Consider the following 14,659-nt stretch of genomic DNA (forward strand, 5'->3'; position numbering starts at 1 on the left):
TAGAAACTATACCGGGCAGGGAGGGAGATTGGGAATAGCACATTAATTCGTCTAGAACTCGACTGCGACCATATTTATAATAACAAGATAGTAATGAGAAATAGAGAGCACAAAATATCGCAAGTACTCCTGATCAGGATTGATATATTGAAGAGAGAATAAAAAAAGTTTAATCTAAAAAATATTTTGAAAAGAGAGAAAGAGTTATAATTTACTTTCATTATTTCTTTCTTACTAAATTCTCCATTTACTCAGATTTCTTCTTGTTTTTAAATTAAATATAATTATATGAATTCTAACTCGTGCAGGAAAAATTCATTAATTATAGAAATTAACAAATAAATAGAAAATAGTTTAAATATGCATTATGTAGCAATCCTGATCGTCGGACAAGACAACTGGATGTACAAATGTCCACATAGTATGCAGGCGAAAGTTTCAATTCATATCAAGCATATTATGAATTTCATTGTTAATTAGTTTGACACCAATTATTAACTACAAAATCAGATTGATTTTAACCAAGCAGGAAGGTGTTTTTTTCGGCTACTACGCATATCAGCAGCAACATCAAGAGGAACAAATTCATCTTGGCGTTTGTCGCCAAACCGCACTGATCCTTGATGTCGCTCTCGCGAGGATTCGAACGTATACAAGACTGTGGTCGTTTTCGCTTGAGACCAGTAAGTGCCTTCTGACAAACCAACGTATTATTCTCGTAAATCACCTCCTCGGGCTTGACACTCAATATCGGTGATGTCGTGTCTCCACAATTGGTATTCACTACCACTAACAGCATATTGCTATAAGCTACCGATTGTACCATGTACCACCTATGCTCGCAATCCATGTCCATGTCATATGAGTCAAACGAAGCGTTTCGCAGGTACAAATATATCTGCAGATTCAATGCATAGATATCAAAATAACTTACTTAGAAATACTCTAATTTTTAGAAAAACTATCTTAGAAGTAATAATATTATTTAGTAATAATATTATTTAGAAATAATAATATTATTTACAATGTATCTCATTACTCATTTTCCTGACCAACTTAGAACCAATTTTAGTAAATCCAATATTATAATTATATAATCAACATTATAATTATAACATTATAATTATATAATTAATAATTTTAGTAATTTAGTATCTATGTATCTTTTAAATTAAAGTTTACCTCTTGATCGCACACTTCCGGGCGTGTACGATTGATCAGAATATTTTGATCAAAGTTTAATCTATCGTCTTTGTCAGTGATTGGTGGTTTCTCCTCACTCTCCTCATCATCATTATGAACAGCCGATTCATCGTCGCTAACATAGCTATAAGCTTCCGCGTTTTCATAATCTAATATGCCCGTTCTTGCCCAAGCCCAAGCAGCATGACCGATCATCCACGACAGTGCTGTCTGCAAATGCTTCCATGGCTGCAACATGACATTTTGCCATTTAATTTTTAAATTAACAGAATTGTAACATATATAATTAGAAATTTTATGATAGCTTAATTATAATATTTGTTGTTAAGATTTAACTGTCGTTTATATTTCTTCACTGAAAAAGAAAAAAGAGACATGTGTACATTATCTAATTACATTAGCAAAAGTAATTAAGATCTCTTTAAAATTTTTCAAATAAAATTAATTAATGATTGTTATAGCAAATATATATACAAAACGAGATAGCTCAGCTTTTTTTTGACTAGTATTCTTGATACTTATGATACAGGTGTACAAGTATGAAATGACGATTTTTTTCCCAAAAAAAAACACGTTAAATTCGGAAGAATGATAGAAAGAGATTTATTCAAAATATGCTCCATTGCTAGTTACATATTTTTCCCATCTTTCGGGGAATTTGTGGATATCACGCCAGTAAAAATCTTCCCCTTTTGCCGCGAACCATTCATCGAGCCATTTTTTCATATCTTCGTACGAATCAAAGTGCTGCTCAGCAAATGCGTGACCCATCGATGCAAACAAGTGGTAATCGGAAGGAGCCAAGTCTGGTGAGTAAGCCGCATGGGGTAGAACTTCCCAGCTGAGTGTTTCCAACGTGTCCCGAGCTGGTTTTGCCGTATGTGATGGAGCATTGTCATGGAGAAAAATGATCTTGTGTTGCCTCTTTTGGTATTCTGGTCGTTTTTTAAGCAGCGGTCAAATCGATCAATTGTTGTTGATAGCGTTTGGTATTAACCGTTTCGTCAGGCTTCAATAGCTCATAATAGACCACACTCTTCTGATCCCACCAAACACAGAGCATCGTCTTCCTGGCAAAGCGATTCGGTCTTGCTGTCGATGGTGCGCCTGGATCTACACATGATTTTTTGCGCTTGGGATTCTCAAAAAAAATCCACTTTTCATCCCCAGTAACGATACGATGCAAGAATGACTTTCTTCTATATCGTTCGAGCAAAATTTCACATGTGTTTTTACGCCTCTCCATCTGTCTCTCATTCAATTCATGTGGCACCCATCTGCCGACTTCCTGAATCTTTCCCATCTCTCGTAGGCGATTAGAAACAGCTTGTTGACAAACGCTCAATTGCTCTGCGAGTTGTTTTTGTGTTTGTGAATCATCTTCATCCAGCAATGCTTGCAATTCCACGTCTTCGTACTTTTTGGGGGGGTTTTCCGTGTTCCTTGTCTGCAACATCGAAATCTCCAATTTTGAAACCATCGTTCACACACGTTTTTTGTGATGGAGCATGTTCATCATAAACTTCTCCAAGTAATCGGTATGATTCCGCAGCAGTTTTCTTCAAATAAAAACAAAAAATTAATGCTGTCCGCGAATGCTCCTTATTTGGTACAAATTTCATCATATTAAATACAGCAACACAACACTATGCAAACACTTTTCAATCAAATCACTTTGCACGTTTGACACTTGTTGATGGTACAATAAAATGGCGTATAATGTTAAATCTTTGTACTTCACACTGCATTGGTTCTCAAATCGTCATTTCATACTTGTACCTAATAATAGTATATTGCAATTGAAAGTGCTCACAGTAAGAAGAATGTTGCCAGCGTTGTTGGTTTGTGAACTTTTGAAGCACACCGCTTGATAATCAAAGATCCTTATCTTCTCGAAGACACCATCCTTGACTAAGCTGCTCATTATCGGACCTCTGACATCACCAAAAAATTTACCAGCGTCTGTCTCGTCCTCGGCGGCGATTATGTAGCCGTTATTGTCAATGAGATAGCATGCCCAGACTTCGTCGCCGCAGTGTTTATGACAATTACCATCGCAGTTAAGCGTTATATTCTGGAAAAGCGCTTGCAAGGCAGTGTGCTGGAATTGAAAGCCGACCACCATGGCCGGTGCCTTCCCCTTCGCGTTTTCTATAAATTTATTTTTGCAGATTTAATATCCTGACATATCATTATATATATGTATCATTTGTATCTAAAGCAAGTTATCTGACTTATTAAGTCTTTTCATCTCATTAAAGTCATTAAATTATTAAATTTAAATTAATGTTGGAGCTAACAATAATTACTTACTTAAAAGATGTTTCAAATATGGATCTTGTAAATATTATGAATTATATTGATCCCATGTAATTTTGGATGATTTGTTTCTATCTCAGTATTTAGGAAATTAAAAAAAATAAGATAAATAAATCTAATTGAGTTCTCAATTAAACTTATTCGTCTTTCTTATGTTCTTTCGCTTATCTTAATCTCATTTTAATATTTCAGAATTGAAAAGAAATATTCCTCTTCTATTTTGATGACAGTTTGAATATCGATTATTAACTTACCAATAAATACAGCACGACTGGCAGTGACTAAAGTGGAATTGTTGGCACCCTTATCTTTGAGAGGTACGGAAAAAACGAAACTATCCTCATTTATGTAGTATTGCTCGACCGCTCGTTTATACCACACTTCGTCGATAGCATGAGGATACAATTTACTGAAATGATTCTCTGGCAGCGACATATTCTCATCTACTCGAAGAAAATCTTGCCATCTGGTCAATCCATTATGTGTAGCCATAAACGCCAAGACTACCCCAAAGCGTTGTTTGAATTGCTTCCTACGAGAGAAGACACTTTAGAAATAGCGATTCGGATCGTCTACGACTCGAACTGGCGTTTACTTATACTTTTTTGAAAAAATCATTTTAAGATATTTGATATGTAACTATAATACAAGTTATACAGGTCTCAAAAATTTGTATGCAAGCAGCTCGCAGCTCCTTTGCGCCATTTCTATGGGATTTGATTTGAAAAATCCCAAGTTCAAATAAAGAAGGATAAAAAATTATGTCACAATTATTATTGATTTTTTTTTGATTTCATAACAATAATTTATTATTTGATTCATGAAAAATCAGATGAGTTATATCTTATTACAAATAAAACATGATTTTACCATTGTAGCATTATATATATTTTTCTATCATCTCGTTAATTACTTATTTAAATTAAATATTGAAATAAGGTTGTAAAAGATTCAACTATCAGAGAAAAAACTGTCTTTTTATAGAATGGCGCAAACGAACGAATAATACTTTTAAAAAATGCTGTAAAGCATTCGAAGCAATCGAAATCAATTGCACGTTGGAAAAATCTTCTTGCTTTCGCAGATCGTTCGCAAAGCGTTCTTCTTCTTCAGATCTTCTGATCCTGAAAGATGGCAATCGCCCTACGACTTGCAAGCTAATTAGCGCTGATCCCAAGTGTCGAAAGTGATGAAGAGAGAAAGAGAGTAAGAAGAAAAAAGCAGAAGAAAAGAAAATAAGATTATATCGCATAGAAATATTAATTAATATACTGAATAAGTACTTTACAAAAAAGATAGCAAATTAAATTAAGAAAAGAAAAATCGCGAAAGATTCTCTATCAATTTTTCTGTAAAATTTATATACATATTACAAATACATAATACAAATTTTTTAATTTTAATTAATTAGAAAGAAAATAATAAATACAGTTCCCTAATGAAAAATGAAACAAAGTTCTATGAAAAAACGAGAGAGGAAAAAATAAAGTTAAGAGAAGAGAAAGATAGGGACAACCGACATTTGCATTATAATGTACGAACGGTTGAAAGTTAATTTGTTATTTTCTAAGAATGTAAGGTGCGTTGTGATGGCGTTACCTGGTCATCTGATTCATCAGCCTAGCTAAAGGTCTGCATGGCGTCAAAGTGGTAAGACATTAGTCAAAAGGAATAGGTGAATTTTCTATCCTCATAGAAACAAGACAGAGAAATTGAAAAGAAAGAACTGTGCATAAAATAGAGAACTAAAATAAAAACACGGGACGGAGTGTTTCAAAATGAGCACGTGTAAGTTTTAACTTTGACAAGGAAATAATGGTAGAGAAAGAGCGATGTCTCCGTCCTAAAGATGTGTTGAGTAGCGATTAATCGTTCCAACTTTATTTATTTTACATTATAATTTATTTTTTATATTTTATCTTTACAAAAATTTGCTAGATAGATTTTTGATAGATTATCAATAATCAGGCCACTGTTTAATATTAAATATTCGTTATAAATTCAGAATTTAAATCTATCCAATTTTTGTTATAATTCTGTTCAATAACTTCTTTATAAATTAATTATCAAATAGTGATAAAATAATGTTAATTTTAATGCAAGAGTAATATTAATTATAGAATTATATCTATATAAGAATAAAAACAATATGAAATATGCGAGTATTACAAAATGCGAGTAGTTGTATTAGAGTTTTGTGTTATTTGACCGATTAATCACGCCCTAGTTTATGCGAATAATAGGGAAAAGGAAAATTCGTTCATTGTTTTTCCAAGTAGTCTAGTCATGCTATGTAAAGCACTCTTATGTTAGCTAATAAATCAAAATTATGCTCACCCTGATTCCTTGGTGCTGGGATTTGGTGGGATTTGCTGGGCAAACCACTCGGTTACCTTAGCATCGTATACTAGACTGAGCAGCAGATTCCTGTCACAAAAGTATGAATTCTTGTTCTCGGCCTTGTAGGGCTTAGCTGTCACACAAAAAATTTAAATGCTATTAATTTTAGTATTGTTAGAAACATTTTTTATTAAAGCAATGCTAAAGATAAACAATAAATATGTATAACAAGAAATTGCATATAATAAGAGATGGCGTACGATTAGAGCTGTGATTGGAACTCGTAGCGGAGTGTTCTGGCGGTTTGGATCGTTGCTTCATGTCGATCCACTTCCAGCCTGGTAGGCGGGTACGCTCCAGAAAATGTAGGAGCTGTGATTCCGAGGAATTGAACTTATGTTCACCCTCGTAATGATACCTAACATTTACAATAGAGTTTGTGTATAAGTGGATCCATAAGATTGTCGCATTTCATTAGTTTATTAATCTATTTTTCTTCGCTGAACATAAATTTTAATATAGCTAAAAAGAACAAACTTTACATCAATCAGAATTATTTTAAAAATTCATTCAGCACTTACTTGCAATATAGCCAATGGGGATGCACCCGCCAGTTACTACCCGCGAAATAATCTGTCACGTTTTTCCCTACAATAGTTCAATTCGTTCAAATTTGACATAAGTGATCAAGGTCAGCGACGAAAGCCTCGATAAGTTAAAAAGAAAAAATAATAGTTTAATTTAATGTCCGAAGCAGAAATTGAAATTGTTATCATCTTAATAAGATAATAATTTCATAAAGCGATAAAAAAAATTTTAAACTAATCGCTCTTTTATCTATTATGAGTAAAAAAATATTATTTGTCGCTGTGAAAACCAAATTAGCAAAATAAGGGTCACAGATCTTTCTTAGAATTTACAATGTTAATACAAGTGTTATGAGATGTATGTACAGGGCTTTGTTTAGGATAAGCAAACTTTCCTATCGGGAACTTTAGATTTATATAAAGCATTTAGCGACAATGTGAATTTCACAATCGTTGCAATACAAAACTTGTTTGCGAATATCTTTGCGACTCCAAACTGCGTACCAAGTGAGAACTTTACAGCAAAACATTGTAGCTTGCAAACTGTCATATGTCTATACTTTGAATGTAATAAAACGGGATTATATTCAAAGGAAAAATATATATTTCGTGCATTTTCGTGAAGGTTTTCATAATCACATCATTGAATCGCCAAATTTTTTTCGGCATCTATTTGACTTGTCCGACCATGTCATCTTCTACTTGAGTAATGTCGAGGAGTTTTCGAATTTTATTATCAATTCATTGATATCAATTCATTTTTAATAAATCAATTAATTTCTCAAAGTACATTTAAATAAATAATTTACAGTAATATGTTCAAATAACAATGCTCAATATTCTGCGTAAAATAATTTCGGACAACTATTGGCATTTTAAAAATAGAAAATGTAGTATGTTATTAAGAAGACTCAATATAAATGCAAATAATCTAATAATTGTGTTAGTGGAAGCTTTCGTCGCTGTAAGATAGTTCGTTAGAATGAAATGTGTACCTTTAGCGTGAGATCGATGTATCTCCTCGATAGCGTGCACGCGATAATTTCCAGTATGATCGTGTTCAGGCAAACTGACCACTACTGTAAATGGAGTGTCCATTATTCCCGCGTAATCGTATTTTCTCTTTACTCTGCCGACACGTTTCTAAAGCAATAAACAATATTATAAACAATCAATTGAAGTAATATGAGATCATTTTATAAAAGACTATTATTTCTATTAATTAACTATTGTTATTGTTATAGAGTATTAAAGAATTCTTATTTTTTTTTAGAAAAGACATTTGGATCTACGTAAAAACATGTTGGATTTAAATCAAAATCCTTTCTAAAGCGAACGAGTGATAAAATAAAAATATAAAAAATACAAGCCTTAAAAATTATTAGATTATCATTTATTATTCTGATATTGTTTTTCTCCGAATAATAATGAAAATTTTAGAAAAACGTTTTAGTGGCAAATGCAAAAATAAAATCTTCGTTAAATAATTGTATTTATGAATATTTATCGTTAAAATATCATAACAGTATACTCACCATGTCATCGTAATGATATTTTGTATAAAGCGTCGCGCTACCATTCATCTGATTCACCACATTATTGCGAAGCTGCGAAAAGATGCCATAAACTCATACATAATTATTTGTTATTACATGTATATGTAACATTTAACGATAGTAGTACTCAAAATTTCAAGAGCGTGTCATTGATGTTCTACGATTTCACTTTTTGCCGACTTTTACAGAAATTATTTTTTATTTGTTCTAAATCTGCCAAAGTTTATGGAAAAAAAATTTTATTGTTTTTTTTTTTATTTATTTACCATAATGATTCCTTCGTCAAATTCTCTGGGGCCCATATCGTGATCCATTAGTTCAACTTCCGCCATGTCGACACTATTATATGCCGGCTTTAAGATACGCTGAAACTATTTTTATAATATTATTTTTATTTATTTATATTATTATTTATATTATTATTACTTATATTTATTTTTACACTAAAAACTCAATATTGCTAATAAAATAATAAAGATTTTGCAATTTCACATAATATAAACATCAAATCGAAACACAAGTATGCGCGTGCAAAAAAAGTTAAATATGATAATATAATTTAAAGAGCCAAATTACCACTGGTCGAAGATCAGGATGGATCAGAATAAAACCATTGTTGGTCACAATGAAAGCGTAACCGTTGACGCCGAGCTGCTCCCACGAAGATAAAGAGAAAAAGAAGATTGTATTATCATGATTAACATTTGTTATGCTGTCAATTGATGCACTGTGTGCATCATAAAAGCTAATGGATATTAATAGCATTTTCATGTCACTCTTCTTAATAGAATCGTCATATTCGATGTCCAAAGAGATATTTAATTTTTCGTTTATATCTTATTTATTATTTTAATATTGTTTCATCATGTCATACGATATTTATTATGGATCATATTTATTTTTAATTCCTCTTTCTAATCTACGTCAACAAAAAAGTATCAAACAAATGATGAAAAGTGAGAGAAATAATCAAAGTGCTGATAAATACTAGTTAATTTTAATTTTGGCGTTATTAGTATTTTTGGTTTTAATTATTATTTAATTTAAATTAACTCTTGTTTTATTTTATAATTAATTGCCAACATTATAGATTTTTATTGTAGCTATTATATTTTAGGTGATAAAGTATTCTAAACTGATACTCTCATCTATAATTTAATTATTGTTATTTATAATTGATAATGATAAAAAATTAGTCACTTTTGTAAAATAAAAATATGTAAATAGCAATAAATATATAATAACAAAAAAAAATTGCTTACCATATGTGGAATCATAAATTTCTCAATTTCGTCGATTGGTACGTCCGTGCCAGCAACACCGAGTAGATTGGCGATCATTGTCTGCGCAGACAATTATTGATACGTTAAGAGAACTTGCATTATATGTCGCATTGCGTGACGTCTCTATTATATCATGACAATGTTATTATGTTGAAATAAATTACGAATTATCATCATCTCAAGTCGCATAACCAAAAGCGTATCTACCTTCTCCAACAATGTTCTATCACAATGAGTTCGTCTACATAAACACGTTTTCATATATCAAAAAAACCATATGTGTGAGAAATGATCACCCCTCGCGTGTATACAATAATGAGTAATACGGTCTTTTGATAATTTTCAATGGCAAAAAATACGTATAAATAATGATATGTGTACAATATGTTTGAAAAACAAGAACATTAAGTAAGACTTAACTTGTTCGAGTTAGTATGGACAATTAATTATCCGTTATTGCAAATTTTAGTGAAATAATTACTGCTAAGTTTTGCTGAATAAAACGTTTATTAAAATAATATCTATATTGCAGAATGAGAAGTAGATTGAAAAAGTGTGCAAATTATAAAATGTCAAATATTAAAATTAAAATATTTTTTTGTTTTGAAAATGTTTAAAAATGCGCGCGAGAGGGACGAGCAATAAGAGTGTAAATTTCTTGTGATTAGACGCAATAACTAGCTCAACTACTGTTTTAATGTGTGTGTGTGTGTGTGTGTGTGTGTGTGTGTGTGGGTGTGTGCGTGGGTGCGTGTGCGCGTGCGTATAGTGTGTGTGTGTGTATGTGTGTGTGTGTAATGATGATGATAATAATAATAATAATAATAATAACCATACACAATGAAAATTCTATAATAATTAAACAACAAATTCTCTCTATAATTAATTAACAACATCTGACGCAGGCTACCCTAAGTGTTAGTTTAAGTAACAATTAGCTTTGTTTTTTTCGAAGTGACGACCTTTCTTTCCTTCTTTTTCTCGTTTAATAGAAAATAATTTAATAGAATATTTTACTTCTATATTTTATTTGATGATGTTATAAAAATAATACAGATTAAAGCAACACTTATGCAAATTTTTTGTTCAATTCAAAAGATAAATAAGATATGTACATGCGTGTATGTAAGATTAATTAAGGTAATTTTGAGAGGTCGTCTCTTGAATTAGATCTACAAATGTTTCTGACTAACAAAATCTAGCACTCAATAAATTGCCAAAATTCATATTATTCATGTACGTGCGTGCCTGCTGTTACTTATAATAAAAGGAGCAAGTGCTTAGAAAAGGTAATAATTATCATTATATAAAAATCATTATTTTCATCTTTATAAATCTAATTTCAAAATTCTCTATAAAAAATTCTTAAAAATATAATTTTAATTTTATTAACGAGAGTTGTTTTTGAAAATCCACTTGCTTGCTCCTTCAGTTAATATTTCTCTCTTTCATTATGTAGATATATAGTAGTCACTGCAGAACGATCTCTACGAATCAATTTTTACGAGGATATTATTTTTCGCCGAACGCAATCCAACAGGCGGGCAGAACTTTGCCTTTTTTTCTACTCGTCTCGACAGGACACAGGGTAGACTAACGTACCTAAACCTACCTAATGATTTGAAATAATTCCAGTAACTAACGTTAGAGATCAACATAAGATACCAGAGAGACGAATGTGGACCTAAAAGAGATCTGTGCATCTACGACCTTGTTCCAGCATCATTTATATCGCAATTATATTTTTTATACATATTTTTTATACTTAATAGATTTTAATAGATTAAAATGTTTCCTTAACAGAGACAAAAAAAATTAAAATAATTACAATGTTGTTTAAGTAATATTTTTTCAAAGTAAATATTCTTCAAAGTTTAACGAATCTAATGAATAATAAATTAAGGTCCATAAAACGACAATTAAGACTGATAGCGAAGATGAGGTCATAGGTCGTCGATTGCACGAAAACGAAAGATAAAAATACAGGATGTACTATATGCATCATAGAATAATTTTGCTTGATTTTTTTTGTTTAGCTGCCAACCTCTCTTGTTTCAGTCACCCAGTATGCTTCATTCACCAGCACCTGCCTTGTGATGTTCTGTGGACAAAGAGGAACTTAAAACCAAAGCAAGTGCAGCGTGAATATATACCTCAAGGAAATGTGATTCGCGAATTTTGCGATTTTTGTCTCGTTTAATATTTTTGGGTATTAATGAAGAAATCACATTTACACCATTTGAGAGAATTTACAAAAATGTTGTGAAGAACGTGAAGACATATGAAAGCGCAGACAACAGAAAGAAAAAAGTGAGTGATATTTGATAATGAATGCTGAAGAGAACTATCATTTTGTTTCAACATAAGAAGATCTTAATTAACCTTTAAGCTGTCCTTTATCGACAACGTACGGAACACACGACTGTCGTCCTTTTGCCGATTTTGAATTTTATTTGTAAAATAACGAACAAATACCAATCTTACCGCGTTATCACGTCGATCAAACACTGGCATGCTGACTGAGGTCATTAGCTTGTATTCCTGCAGTTCTTCAGTCTGATCATACCGCCATTTCTGATTGCTCACATATCGCCGATCCTGTTCCTCTGAGTTGAGAAACTTCTTATTTCTTTGATAGTTCAAAAAGCGCTTTTTCTGTTCGTCATTTTCGCGCTGCTCCCACAACCAATCGGTCATTTTTGGATCAGTCACGTCGGCATAGACGGGTGTCCAGATAGTAGGATGATCCGTGCGACCTAGCACTAAGGGCCTCGCCATCACCGGTACATACTTCAATACCTAACAAATTCGAAAAACTTAATAAATCTATATATAATACCAAGGAGAGCGGCCGAGAGCACTTACTAACGCAGTACTTCGTGTATGATGATAAAATTCTGTATACTGAGATCTTACAAATACATTAGTTGATCAGATGTTTCATGACTCTGTTCGAGTCATCTTCAGCGATTTATGTTTTGAAGTAATTATTGACATCGCTGGTTTCAGAGATCTTATAAATACATTAGTTGATTCGAAACAAATTAATGTATTTGTAAGATCTCAGAATACAGAATTTTATCACGCACGAAGTATCGCATTAGTGAGAGCTCTCAATCGCCCAACATTCTATTCTCTTTATTAATTATCTCTATATTGATTCTATTCTCTTTATAATCAAGAGCCCGAAGTTTTAATTTATTGAAATCTAATACAAGTCATTATAAAGCAAGATTTTCAATAAAATATTACAATAAAATAGTTTTATTCATTTATTATTTTTATGTTAATTTTAGTTTATTCATTCGAGTATCTTAAAAAGACTTCTCGCCCATAATCTTCCATGTTAAAACTTCTATGATTTGTAAATTTAGTATTACGACTGTCTATTTCAGTAATAAAGATTTAATAGTAATTTTTTTCCAATTATTTTTATCAAATATTAATTTTTTAGAAACTTTTTTTATTTGTTAGATTTGGAGATCTTTTTTTATTTGTCAAACTTGAAAGATATTCCAATCGACTGACCTCTTCTCTGACTTCCGCCGGCGTACACAAATGTACATAGTATCCTCTATTGGCGCAAGCCATCCATTGCACTTCCCGCACATCTGCAACCTCTCGACCGATTAGATAAGTAAATACTCTAACAGGCATATCGGCCTTCAACGGCTCATCTAAATTATCCTTCCAGTTGTATGCTTCAAAAATATCCTTGTAATTGTATGGTACACCGTCAGTGATTAGCATGATTGCCTGATTGCATCTTGCACCTTCTCGCTCGTTGCGGAATGTTTCAAGTAACTCAAAAGCAGTCGTCAAAGCCAGAGAAAAGTTGGCGATCCTTTCTGTATTGAGATTCGAAATGGCTCTCTTCAACTCGCGTATGTTTGCCAGATTTGCTTGGACCAGGGTACCATCAAAGCACGATACTACCTGCAAATTCGTCAATAAATATCAATTAATAATAAATCAATCAATTAATAAATATCATTCTACTAATCTATAATTATAATTTATATTTTTTTTCGTTTTTTTAGATTGATAAATTTAATTTTATCGATGATTTTTACCTCTTTAGTTTCATTAGAGAATGTAATGATATTGACGAAGTCATTGTTACCAAGGGTATCAAGGATGTTATTTATAACGTGCTTAGCGATCTCCCGTCGTATACCAGTCATGCTACCGGACGTGTCCATCAGAATAAGAATATCCTTTGGACTGGTGGCTGCTTCAATGTACCAGCTCCTCGTCCTGCAGTCGAATAGATCCACTGACTCTATGTTCCAATTTGTGGCAGGGTATTGACGCATGAAACCAGTCGCGCTGCCGAAGTATTGCCAGGACAATGATGGATCATGCTCGTAATTATTGATGAAAGTACGATCGAGTTCCTCGGACCACTTAATTGCTCGAATGACATTCGAAGCGCGATCATACACATTCGTGGGTACGTGCACCGCTGACATATTGAGATTCACATCACCACCGAAGTGAGAACTATATTCAAGGTTGATACTATTATTCTTTGCATCGATAAACTCGAAGGATTTCGGCGGATCCACGTCGGATGATGACAACGCCGACATTTCTGCCACGTCCATTATCCTCTGAAAACAAAAATAAAATTGCCTAATATGCCCAAATGAGTATAATTTGCAATTATGCTTTAAATAAAATAATAAGTTCAATAATAATAAAGAATTAAATCTATCCAATGTTATTTATATAGAATATATATAGAATTTTAGCGTAAATGAGAAGAAACGAAATAAAAGAATCGCACTCTGATAGCCGAGATCTTAGACTCCATCATAGTTTTAATGTCCTTAGCAATCTCATGAACGAGAGCGTTTCCGTCACGTGGCGTGATATCTGCCGTCTTGTAGCTGTCTTTGAACTTTTCCACTTTCGTCACGAATTTGCCCAATTGTGACAGCTCGAAGCCTAGTTTGTACGCCCATCCTTTCACTCTGTCAATTAAAAGAGTAAAATAATCATCATAAAATAATAATAATCGTAGAAAAATTTGGATAAAAACATTTATTTTATTACTATTTTATTTAAAATATAAAAAATCAGTACAGTTATCATACTATTTTTTTATTCATAGTATTTTTTCATATCGGGGAGTTAATGAAATGAAATAAAAACAGTTTGTTTATAAGAAAACAAAATTATGTGAATGATAATTTAATTGGTTGCAACAGCAGTCTAATGAAATGATAATCTCTCAATATCTCATTCATAAAAGAAATCGATTCCTCTAAATGATGAATCACTCTTATGTTATATAAGTAAACGAAAAAAAAGTTATTCTAATTTTTTGAAAAAAGATAATATTTTCATAAATTTCGGGTATATATAT

At 32.1% G+C, this 14,659-nt stretch overlaps 1 protein-coding gene across 3 annotated transcripts in view; it reads right to left on the reverse strand.

Moving 5' to 3' along the window:
* Positions 1–517: 517 nt before the first annotated feature.
* LOC108689808 (voltage-dependent calcium channel subunit alpha-2/delta-3) overlaps positions 518–14,659 on the reverse strand; it is a 14,775-nt gene continuing 633 nt past the window's right edge. The window contains exons 2-17 of one of the 3 annotated variants that reach the window (XM_018196784.1): positions 14,078–14,264; positions 13,362–13,901; positions 12,817–13,224; positions 11,773–12,087; positions 9,268–9,348; positions 8,582–8,656; positions 8,272–8,376; positions 7,985–8,056; positions 7,445–7,592; positions 6,444–6,510; positions 6,123–6,280; positions 5,860–5,995; positions 3,777–4,054; positions 3,017–3,354; positions 1,183–1,431; positions 518–898 (exon numbers count right to left, since the gene is read on the reverse strand). In XM_018196784.1, the coding sequence (XP_018052273.1) occupies positions 518–898; positions 1,183–1,431; positions 3,017–3,354; positions 3,777–4,054; positions 5,860–5,995; positions 6,123–6,280; positions 6,444–6,510; positions 7,445–7,592; positions 7,985–8,056; positions 8,272–8,376; positions 8,582–8,656; positions 9,268–9,348; positions 11,773–12,087; positions 12,817–13,224; positions 13,362–13,901; positions 14,078–14,264 (3,538 nt within the window). The remainder of the gene's footprint in view (positions 899–1,182; positions 1,432–3,016; positions 3,355–3,776; positions 4,055–5,859; positions 5,996–6,122; positions 6,281–6,443; positions 6,511–7,444; positions 7,593–7,984; positions 8,057–8,271; positions 8,377–8,581; positions 8,657–9,267; positions 9,349–11,772; positions 12,088–12,816; positions 13,225–13,361; positions 13,902–14,077; positions 14,265–14,659) is intronic. The other 2 variants (XM_018196856.1, XM_018196940.1) reach the window with 2 other exon arrangements.

The sequence above is a fragment of the Atta colombica genome, unplaced genomic scaffold, assembly GCF_001594045.1.
Source record: "Atta colombica isolate Treedump-2 unplaced genomic scaffold, Acol1.0 scaffold1, whole genome shotgun sequence".
Classification (NCBI taxonomy): Eukaryota; Metazoa; Arthropoda; class Insecta; order Hymenoptera; family Formicidae; genus Atta; species Atta colombica.